A 12,836-nucleotide genomic window follows, 5' to 3' on the forward strand; every position below is an offset into this window, starting at 1 on the left:
CCACGCGGCCCTAGAGAGAAAAATATAACGCGACGGAACGAGTTTCCTAAATTCAAATCTAAATACCTACTATTTTATTTTTATTTCAATTACCGCGCTGTCATTATATTACCTAACGTCGTCGTCTTCTTCGTCGTCGCCCGGCCGAGCAGCAGCAGTCAGTGGTGCTTAATATATTAATATAATAATATGTTATATGTGTGTGTGTGTGTACGTGCACCAGTGTACCGCTCTTGCGTTTTCCCCACGCATACATCACCTATGATATAACGATAACGTCGTCGTGGTGAATTGTCATTATAGGAACGGGCACTTCCGATCCCCTTTCCTGGAACAAAATTTTTCGTTTCCAAAACGTAGGTTAGGTTAATAATACCTACGTATATATTTTTATATCCTATAATATGTATACCTGGCCGCCTCCACGCGGTCTAAAGTCACGTCCTCGGGGTTCAAGTCGTAAAAATATAATATACGTATTCACGTTTCACTCGATCGTTTAAAACAAATCTCATTATTGCTGACAAAAAAAAAACGAACCACGTATTTATAACGATAGATAATATTATGGTGAAAAGGAATATGGTTTCGTTTAAACGGCGGCAGCAACAGCAGCAGCATTATCCTCGCGCGTATACCTATTATACCTATAATACGCGTAATAATAACATTACGTATGCGGCGCGGTTTGTATATTTATGTGTGTGTGTAATATATATATATATACTATATACATATTATATTAATATATACACAGGTACGGTCGGACGGTAAAAATCGTTCGGTCTATTGTTTTTTCGACACGGGGATTATGTTGCTAGTTAAAATAATTATCTCGTTTGCTGTGCGAGTTTTCATTGACAATAATTATAGAGTAGCCATGGCTCCATAATATAATATATATAAAACCTCCGACTGGAAATGTTATTATTACGCTCGCGCCGTTGTTGGCGAACGAACAACGAATGGTGGGGTTCGTCGTTATAATATTATTATTATTATTATTGTATTATTATGCGGCCCGGTCAGTGTGCGTCGACGAAAGAAATACAATATAATATAATATATATAGGCTGGTACCACGGACTATAACAGCCGTAGCCTATTTACACGCATACTCTCACTCACACAAACGTCATCACTGCACCGCGACCGGTGCAAGTATTAGATCTATCTACACATTTAGGTGTAGCTGCATCTCGCGGCTCATCTCCCCGCGGACTCTGCAGGTTTCTCTCCTCGTCACTACTCGTCACGTACACTTTACCATGGTAGAAGTTCTCGTCGACGCTAACGCGTCGTCCGATACACGACCGCTCCGATAACGAATTTTATGATGTCAATCGTGTGTACCCGCTGTACAGGTCCACAGCGCATATCGTGCGAGCCACAGAGAAACGGGATTCTCACTGCACAGGGACATATTTTATAAGTTCATTGTAAATGCACTGCAGCATAACCTCGTGCGGGTTTTTTGTTAATGATAAGATGGCCACTGGAGCTCAACCATCGCGGGAGTTGATGTCGCTAGAGTATTTCAGGAGGGTAACATCGCCGAGTATCTGCGATAGACATACGCGGTCTTATTCTACTGAAAAATAACTTTGTTTTATATTGTACTCTGATTAATCACTCAAATTCCCATCATAATAAATTATCTTGGTAAATATAGATTTCCAAAGGTGTGGTATTTTTATATTACATTAATTCGTCATTGTCCACTAGAGAATCAATCTATAAAATAGAATACGCGTTCAGAGTCATCCTTCGCCTTCGCTCGTATTAATACAATATCAATATTATAATATATACTTAAAATTTTGTTAATTAGTGTTTTAGCGACCGTCGGTTATGTGATATTATTATTATTATTATCAATGCCGTGGGTACGACGGGCGTTTGATTTTTCGGGCCAGAAACGTGTCTTTTATGTATAACATGTATAGTGCATTAAAGTCTTCCGCCGCCGCCGATATAATATAATAATATTATGTAGTGAGTTACGATTTTCGTTCTAAACCAGTTTACCGGAGAATAATATTCATCGCGCGCATCTATCGAAATTCCGATATTTATTATTAAAATTATGTACCGTTTCCTTGTTCCTGTATAGGTATACCTATAATGTATTATATGCACGTACCTCTATGTCTGTATTTAGACGCTCTCACAAGCCGATAATATAGTTACACATCGGTCGCCATATCAATAATGGACCACACCGCACTCTCTCATGCGCACTCCCTCACTGCTGTATCGCGTCTATACCGACGGTTCACGTAAAAATCGATTAACTGCTGCTGCTACAGGTCTTTACTATATTTTCATCTACGCCGACAGTTGGCACCCGGAACTGTGCGCCTGGTCACGAACTATAATCGTCCGACGGTGATGTTTGAATAATGTTATTTAATATCATTACGTTTGTCTATATATAATATAATATTTATAATTAATCGGAGATCCGCGCGTGTGAAACATACCTACACTTATATACCCGGAGCGTGTAGTAATAATAATATCAAAAACGGTATGATTTACCTATACATCTATGTGGTATTATGTAACAACGACAGGCGTGAGCAAAAGCCGCCGCCGCGGTTGTGTAGTAACTATTAGTATAAGTCGTGTACCCACCCATAGACGATGGGTGTATGGAAATCAAAATATCTTATAATCGGCTCAAACGTTAAAAATCGCGCTAATTATTGTTGATGTAACGTGCTGCGCGTTTTCGGTTCATCGACGTGCGACGTGAAAGCGTTTCCGTCGGAAAATCGTGAATTTTTTAAAGAGAAAGTTACGCGGAGCTGAATTTTAAAGTTTTATGGGAATAAAACGCACAATTTTTTAGAAAGGAGGACGCGCGCAATAATATCGCGCCGCCCGGCATACGAGTAAATCACCGCGTGCCGTAAACAGAAACCTGCAAACCTCTATATCGATATCAATATCATAATAATATAATATAAGTAATATAGTTTATGCTTATAAGCCGTATCGTGGCAATTTCTGATCGATCATTATTGGTATTAGTTTTTTTTTCCATAACCGTCGTGAGCGTTTAGTCGTTGATTTCCGACCGACCATAAATCCGCCTATAGGCGTGCTCGTGCGCTTATGCTGGTTAAACGACATAATAATATTATTCGCGGGCGGCATGTATAGGCATAATAAGAATATAAATCATCGACCCGAGCAAATAATATTATTATGTATGTATATAATGCATTGACGTCTGGGTTACCCCAAACGCGTGTTTTTGCCGTAGATATTACCCCGTGGTCTTTAATATAATAATAATAAAAATATTATGCTCTTTGCTAAATATTTACGCCACGTGTATGTATGGTTCAGTGCACGTTCGACGGCACTTATTTATTTTAACCTAATCATCATGACCGATTTTTCTAAACGAATAATCGATTTGCGTCGTGCGTATTCGTGTAAAATTTACATATAGGTTATACATATATCGGTCTTAAAATGTTAAACACATAATTAGGTAGATACATTAAAATATAGACGCCACCGTTGCAGGCCCGCCGAGCAGTAGTTGTACATTTCGTAAAAAAGTGGTAATAATAATGATATGCACAATGACTAAAATACACATATAGTGATTGGATGTAACAATATTATTAGGTATAGAGAAAGACACATCTTCAGGCGAACGTGCATAGGTATAGGTAGATAGGTACATACCTATATATAATATACGCGGTGTTCGGTCTGTCAAGTATACTAATAATAATGATAATATAATAACAGGGCAAAGGATAATTGTTATTCATCAGTAGTTTTGAGTGGTGAAAATGATGATTGCGGGGAGGGGTTTTCTTATACGATCAGCACTGTGTCTGTGTGCAGTGTAATTGTTTTGCTACAACTATGTATACATAATATACCTATATACCATGTATTTGATACCACGTAACGCCTCTACGTGTATATTAATATAATATACAATATAGGTATGAGCACGACGCGCGTATAGGTACGTGAAAAAATAAATAAAACCGTATAGGCACTAGGTACTTGGTGGTGAATTATCTCATCGTAGTATAAATATTATAGTATATCTATATCGTGCTATATTTATATAGGTTTAATGATTAAACGAAAGATCGCGTCTGTATATATTATATATGAAGGTACTAGGTATTTTATTATATAGGAGAATAATAATAATAATAATAATTATAAAACTATTATTATTATTCTGTTAAGTCGAAATCCAACGACACATAATTTATGTACCGCAACATAAGTGTGTTATATCGTGGAGTATGAACTCTATGAAGTTATCGATCCGAAATCCGAATCATGATAATAATTTTATTGAATAAAATACCTATAATATAATAACGATCTACTCGGGATCTCTGAATATTGTACGATAGGACTATATAATACATCTATATTATCATCATCACTAACCGTTTTCTGCGCCGCTTTGGTCGTGTACCGATGGTATAATTATGCGATTTATGTATATGTGTATATTATTGATAGCGACCGCGAAAATACTAGCAAATACGTTTGCGCTGAATAATTTATATTCCAGTTCCACGCGAATTGAGTTATTTGTTGGGACATCTCTTTTTCTTTCTCTCTCTCATACACACACACACACACGCGCGTTGGCGAGCGCGATAAATATTATTCTTCCTGGAATCGTGTCTCTCATCGCGTGTACATATTATAATAATATATATCGTATTGAATCTCGCACCGAAGCGAATACTATATACTTTAATAATATTATAATATAATATGTACTTATGCACCAGGCCGACGGATATTGAACGCGAGTTCCTCCTCGTCCACTTGTTGCGCTTTTCAAACGAAATTAACTTGTCGCGCACGAAAACTCTCCTATATGTGATATAAGATGTTGCCGAAAATAATATTATATTAATATATAATTCCGTTTTTTGGAAATGTCGTCGTAACGAATCGCATGTGTATTAAAAAAAAAAAAAAGCATAAATAAAAGAATCGAAAAAGATTTGTCGGAAACTCACAGGAATATGTCCAGCAGACAGAACAGATGACGATGACGATGAAGATGATGGTGATAATAATAACAATAAATAATAATATTTATATATATATATGTGTATGTATGTATGAAAAGACGGGTCCCTTGACAAGTGTGAAGTTTTAAATTTGAAAGCGATCTCATATCTCATTGTTCTCCTCGTCGTCCATAATATAATAATATTCGTCAAAATCTAATCTCGCATCACAACTTTTTTCTTCAACTTGTTTTATTTGATCTACAATATTCTTCTCATTCAAACTATACAGTCTCATCAGATGCATCACAGCGATCATATAGTATTATAGTACCATATAGTAATATACAATTACGTGTATACCTCGTTCACTGCTCCATACTATTCAGGTGATTTAAGCTTATCCATTGCACGCGATGTACATCATAATATTATATACAAAAATTAATGTACATTTGTAATCATAGAACTTGTGACTATTTGAAACTGTTAAACCTGCAATTGACATCGTATCGGTCGAATCATGTTCACATAGCGAGGTATACACCGTTGCCGATTTCCCCATGAACTCTAAAACCTAGTTACACGATGGATATACAGGTATAGCATCGTATTTTTTGCGAACGAACTCGAATTGTAGGGTTATAGAATATTATGATAAAATAAAACGTAGATATGCTGGTTTCTGTTTATTTAAATTGTTCACGCCGGTTCCTGTGTATTATATTGGCGACAGGAGACCATTTCACCATACCGAATATTATAATATCTCACTTGCGATACATCGATATAATTACTTATTATTATGACTGTGTAAAAACTCGACCGTTATATTATGACCTAACTATACCTATACCGCTGTTACCAACAATATATCTATAACTAGAATAACAATTTATTAATATTCGTTAATATCATTGACTTTCAGGTGGACGACGATGCGGTGGTATTAGAACGACGGCGATGGGCCTGCCGCGATGGTTGTGCCTGTTAGCGGCAGTGGCCGTGGTGGCCGGCGAACACGAACGGCACCTGGACGTGTCCGAGTCTGCGCCGGTCGGCACCCGGATCGGTTTCATCGGCGACGGGTCCAAGGACAGCGGGCCGCCGTACCTGATCGTGCCCGTGCCGGGCAGCGCGGTGGACACGGACCTGATAGCGGAACAGAACACGGGCGAGATCAGGACGCGGGTGCCGTTGGACAGGGAGACGCGGGCGTCGTACACGCTGGTGGCGATACCGTTGAGCGGCGAGAACGTGCGCGTGGTGGTGCGCGTGATCGACGAGAACGACAACGCGCCCACGTTCCCCAGCCCGTCGATGCACGTCGAGTTTCCGGAGAACACGCCGCGGGACACTAAACGGACGCTGAACCCAGCGCGGGACCTAGACCTGGGCCCATACAATACGCAGCGGTACGCGATCGTGTCCGGTAATGTGAACAACGCGTTCAGGCTGTCGTCGCACCGCGAGAAGGATGACGTGCTATACTTGGACTTGCAAATCAACGGTTACCTGGATCGGGAGACGACGGCTGCCTATCTCCTGGTGATCGAGGCATACGACGGCGGTCTGCCTCCGCTCAAGGGTGCCATGACGGTCAACGTGACGGTACTGGACGTAAACGACAACCAACCAGCGTTCAACCAGAGCCGGTACTACGCAACCGTACCGGAGAACGCGACCGTGTCGACGAGCATACTGCAGGTGCACGCCACCGATGTGGACGACGGCGACAACGGTGTGGTCGAGTACTCCATCAGCCGGCGGCAGAGTGACAAGGAGGGCTACTTCACAGTGGACAGACAGACGGGCGTGATATCAGTCAACCGGCCGCTGGACTACGAGACACGTGAGGTGCACGAACTGGTGGTAGTGGCCAAGGACCGAGGTGACCAGCCGCTGGAGACGACAGCGTTCGTCACGGTGCGCGTGGCCGACGTCAACGACAACCAACCCGACATCAACGTGATATTCCTGAGCGACGACGCGACGCCGAAGATCTCGGAACGTGCGCAGCCCGGTGAGTTCGTCGCCCGCATTTCCGTCCACGATCCCGACTCGAAGCAGGAATACTCGAATGTGAACGTGACGCTGCAGGGCGGCGACGGCCACTTCGGGCTGACCACGCAGGACAACATTATCTACCTGGTGATCGTGGCGCTTCCGCTTGACCGCGAGTCGCGGCCCAACTACACATTGAGCGTGATCGCCACTGACGCGGGCAGCCCACCGCTGCACGCGTCCAAGACGTTCCATCTGCTGGTGACGGACGTCAACGACAACCGTCCGGTGTTCGCCGCGCCCGAGTACTGGGCCAGCGTGTCCGAGACAGCCGAGCCGGGCACGTCCGTGGCCCGGGTGCTGGCCACCGACGAGGACGAGGGTGACAACGCAGCGCTCACGTATAAGATGCGTGACCCACCGCCGCTGTGGTTCCAGGTGGATCCACTGACCGGTGTGGTGGCCACTCGGGACCGAATGGACTGCGAGCGCGACCCCGAACCCACGTTCGTCGTGCTGGCCATCGACAACGGCCGGCCGCAACAGCTGACCGGTACCACTACCGTACACGTTACCATACACGACCTCAACGACAACGAGCCGATATTCGACCAGAGCTTCTACAACGTGGACGTTTCCGAAGATAGAGCCGTCGGATCGTGCGTCCTCAAGGTACGTGCTTCATATTTGTTTATATGTACCTAGTTTATTATAATATTTCATTGATCTATCTTTTAGCTAGAGCTATATTGTGCTGGATAAACACTTTTTATTGAATAACTTTATATTATATAATATTAAATAGAATAAATTAAATATATTATTAAACAATATATTGTGTGTGGAATATTGGAATACGAGACAAAAAAATAATGTGGGCTTACAAAAGTACACAAGGTATAACATTTCTTTCATAAAGTACCGAACTATAACAATATATTAGAATTAAATACTAAAATACAAGATAGATTCTTGATGCTTAACATATTAGAAATGATTTATTTATTAAACGAGGGACATAAATTCAGACTGAGTTTATAGAACTGCACTTTTATTCACCAAATTATGCAGTTAAATGGGTAAACATTTATTATGTCATATTATAATATATTAACATTCAAGTCTAGCATATTATTATATTGCATCGTAGTATAGGCCGATTATAGCGATGTGTACTTATGTGTTTGGGTTTGTGGGTGTGCAGTTTTCGACGTTTTTATCGCTATAAATTTGCCTATTATATACGGACATAACTGTCGTGTGAGATTAGTCGAATTTTAACTTTTACGATGACGACGAACGTTATTGTTATAGGCGGTAGTGTTGTTATTATTACTATCGTAATTATCGTGGTCGTCATCGCGGCGAGAACCCGTTTGCAGCCGTCGACCGTTTTTCGAGATTTATATGCTCGCGCAGCTCATAATAATAATAATAATAATAATAATAATAATAATATACACCCATATAGTAGAATCGAATGATACTGTGATTATAATATACGCGCGCGCGCGTTCCATTGTAGGTAGGTACCACATATTATGCGGCGTCTGTGTCGGGCGCGGAATGCAACCAGTTTAATTAAACCGTAATCGACCGTGCCCGAGACCGCGGTCGTAAACTTTACTCTGCAAACAATGTTTGTGTGCGTGCCGCGATGGGCGTACCTATTTATCGGGCGCTCGAGAGGAGGTGCCGCCGCCGTTTTATTATTATATACGCGACATTTATGAGACCGTATATAGGTAACATATACGATATTATTATTATTATTATTATAACTATCACCGTATACGCTGCCGAGCGAACCGATAGATCACGGCACCCTATACGACGACGCAATATAATATTATTATTGTTGTAACAATGACACGGTGACGATTATCGTTATTAGCGCGGGCGGTGCACAATATGTGTATACAATAATACTCGCTTTCCGATCATCGCCGTCGTAGATCTCGATCGTAAATCGCACGGTATAACCGCGACGTCGATATATCACCCATATATTATTACCTAGGTACATATAATAATATATATATATATATTATACGGCACGGGTAAGCGGCGCCCCGAGAGTGATATACGCGCGCGCGCGCGCGCGCGCGCGCTCCCCGTCCCATTGTCGGCTACCTGTATAAAATATATATAAGCTACGTATAAAGGAAACATTAAATATAATATAACAATATATAGTGACACACTTATTTTCTCTATCAGGCGCCCCTCGCGTGGTACGCATCGGGTTCACGCGGAATTTTAATGGAAGTCGTTAAACGCGTATAATATAGGTAATATAATATATATAATAGAACACAATGTTGAATGTATATTATATACGATGCGCTATTTTTCTTATATGTTTATATATAATAGCTGCAAGATGTGCCGACGGGATAAAGCGCACGCGTGTTTAGCCATAAACGACTGCAGCTAGGTATATGTATATGCAATATATATTAGGATGTTATTAACTTAAATTAAATCCATCGAGCGGTGACCCGTAGGCGGAAATTTGACATAATACGACGAAAACCCAAATATTTTACTTGGAAGTTACTATATAGTTATTGTTTACAGTATAGTGACCACTGTTTCGAGCGGTGCCCTCTCAACCCTTCACCCCAATTTCTGCCTATATGGTATGCAAGTATGTCATATAGAGAGAAAGATACTTTTTCCGCAGTGCAGCAGCGTCGTTGTCGCGGTTGCCTACCGAAAACGCCCACGCTTTTATAAACGATATTCTATGTATATTATATTTTATCGTATAAATATAATAATATACTGTACGACGGTGCGATAATTCACAATAACAAATATACCACATATATATTTATTTAATATACCGCGCTTGTATATAGATCAGACGGCCGCGATCGATACCGCTGATTCGTTATGTAATAATAATCGTCCGCAATCGCTGCACCACGCGGTGTGGGTGAACTGTAGCTGCAAACTATATGGCGCGTGGACCTCCTCATGCCGCCACGCATTTATTGGTACATATAAATCACAACGATATCACGGTTCGTTATTAAATGCGCGCTTTGGTTTCCCGTCGATCGACCACGATAAATCCTTTTCGGTGATATAAAATAAATGGGTACCCGTAGTCGTCACCCGCCGACGTTTTTGGCCGGTATAGTTTGCGTCCATTTATAGGCTTTATTATTATTACTTTAACGCGCTCGTGTCCCGTTTCGCGGTAAACGCGCCACAACCACGCCTATAATAATAATAATAATGTATAATATATTATTATAGTTTACCTTTCCGAGGAGATCACCACCAGTTCTGCACGTTTATAATATTATTACGACATCATATTATATATACGCGTATTTCTGTGCGTATAGTGTTCCTGCGACGACGACATTCCTGCAGCGGCAGCAGCAGCAGCAAGTGGATATGTGCTGACCGCGCGCCGCCTTGGTCTCCCGCGAGAGACTTAAACGCGGGCTGAACCGTTTTTGCCATTTTGCAGCACTGGTGCAGCCCTACGCCCGGCCGACTCACACCGTGTACCTACCTATTACATATATATACGACCACCGCGTGTGTGCGTATATATATGCGCGCAAGTACACGACGCGGCACGGGTACATCTATATAGTAGTCGCGCGTTATGTGCAGCGGTCGTGACTGACTTTGGAATTCTATATTGCGTTCGCGACGTATTTATTATGCGCGTATACCTACATATCGTCGATTGTAGCATTGGTATATAATATTATACATAGGTATACCACGCGCGGCGTATTTAAATGTTATATCCGACTCGGTGGAATATAATAGTATATATAATATGGTCTTTGGAATATACATATTCTCGTCGAATTCCTGTACCGCTGTTATATATTATACCAATACACATATGTACCTATGTCTATATATAGATAGCTACAGGTATCTATATACCTGTACAGCATACGAACCGCGGCGAGATCCCGCGAAACTTCGTTATACCGCGATGCATGTACATATTATAATAATATTATAAATACACACGCACGCACACTCCACCGGTGTATGTCGGGTGGGTACAGGTGCATAATATGTTACGGCTTACGGTCTGCTGCAGGGAGGAGGTTAACCAAAATCCGAACACGTGATATGATATATATATATATATATATATATAAACGCGTGCGCGAGTCTGGCGTTCTTTTACGTATATTATGTGCGTGTAGAAAGCGATTTCGGCCGTCGCGAGGTGTCGGACTGCTGCAGCGTCGTATACATTATAATAATATTAATATTATTATAATGTGCTGGTGCAGCGAGAATCGTAGACGGGCATCGCGCGCGAGGTGTGCCGCCCCGGCGATTCTCTTTTCGCTCATTAAACCGTCGTCCGGGGCGACGATGATATTTCATACCTTACGTCCACTGAGGCAGTATCTATATATATATACATATATACACTGCACGGAGAGTCTTAAAAACTGGTATGTATATTTGCAGAGTACACGCGAAACAAGACTGCGCCGAGGGGGCGGCGATATGTGTCGGTCGGTCGGTCGAGCTCGCCGGTGAATATATATCACGACCGGGTCTCGCCGCATGGGTCCCCGTCGTCGTCGCTGTCGTATATAGTCTTAGTCGTCGTCGTCTGCCGCATCGTATTTTAATATAGGTTCGTGCATATATTATACAATATAATATATATGGTATATACCGTGTATTTGATAAAACAGAGTACACTGTATAATTAAATTACCCATATTACTAAGTACCCTATAAATATTTTTAAATTCTGTTTGCGGGACATGAAACTAGGCTATTGGACCATCGATCTCCCGCAGAAAGAATTCTAAAATATGTATAGGGCACTGAGTATTAAGTAACGTATAGATAACTGAGTTATAGAGTGTACCCAGTTTTTGCGGAAATATGGCATATAGTATGTATATCAATTTAACGCGTATATGCACAAAATCGATGTACACCTACAATAATGCAGCTAGCGGGCGTGATGTGATGTCCCGGTGTACGCAGTTTCGCAGTATAGTCTTCAGGCCCTATAGGCAAAAAATTATCGCGGAAGATATTATATTATTGCATATTTTTATACTTCATATATGTGTGAGTAGATTTAATACACCTAATATTATATTTAAAGATGACGGACAAAAGTTAACGAATTTGCTGATCACTTACTGTCGTGTATTGTAGTCGTTATCATCGTATATACACGGGCGTTGGAACTGTTAGGTACGACACGTTGCTGTATTTAGCTGCAACGGGTATGTATATAATATATATAGGGCGAGACCTATCTATCTGTGCGCGGCATAATACTATTATATAGTCGATCGGACCAACTGCATTACATGTGTGTATATTAAATTAAAATTAAATAAACGGCTAAGCCCCGCATTGGCCACCCAAGGTAGATCTGTCGGTAATTGTCATCATAATTTATCGATACCGGTGACCGCATACTGTGTGCCGTCCGGACCGTGTAGACTTCTCATAGAGCGAACGGCGCGCGCACGCGTGAGTCGGGAATATAATAAAATTAATATAACGCGTTTAATGACGTTGTTATTATTTTACGGGTGTTAAAAGTAAAAAACAATAAATAAATAAGACTCACGTCGGGGCGTTTTTTTTTCCTTCGCGGGATCTAATAGCAGCAATACCGCGATCGGCGTATAAAAAATAAATACGGTTTGACTTCAACTATATTATTATACATTAATCGTACTTTTTTCCTAGCCGTGTTTCGCAACTGCGAATACGAAAATATTATATTATAATAATATTATATAGTGGAACGAGCGTGGGCTCAGATCAGAAAATCGT

At 41.2% G+C, this 12,836-nt stretch overlaps 1 protein-coding gene across 1 annotated transcript in view; it reads left to right on the plus strand.

Moving 5' to 3' along the window:
• The window catches only part of LOC100167672 (protein dachsous), a 131,863-nt gene that overhangs the window by 22,102 nt on the left and 96,925 nt on the right, over window positions 1-12,836 (plus strand). The window contains exon 2 of the mRNA XM_003241627.4: window positions 5,950-7,697. Coding sequence (XP_003241675.1) covers window positions 5,985-7,697 — 1,713 coding nt within the window. The 5' untranslated portion in view covers window positions 5,950-5,984. The remainder of the gene's footprint in view (window positions 1-5,949; window positions 7,698-12,836) is intronic.

The sequence above is a fragment of the Acyrthosiphon pisum genome, chromosome A1 (genome assembly GCF_005508785.2).
Source record: "Acyrthosiphon pisum isolate AL4f chromosome A1, pea_aphid_22Mar2018_4r6ur, whole genome shotgun sequence".
NCBI lineage: Eukaryota > Metazoa > Arthropoda > Insecta > Hemiptera > Aphididae > Acyrthosiphon > Acyrthosiphon pisum.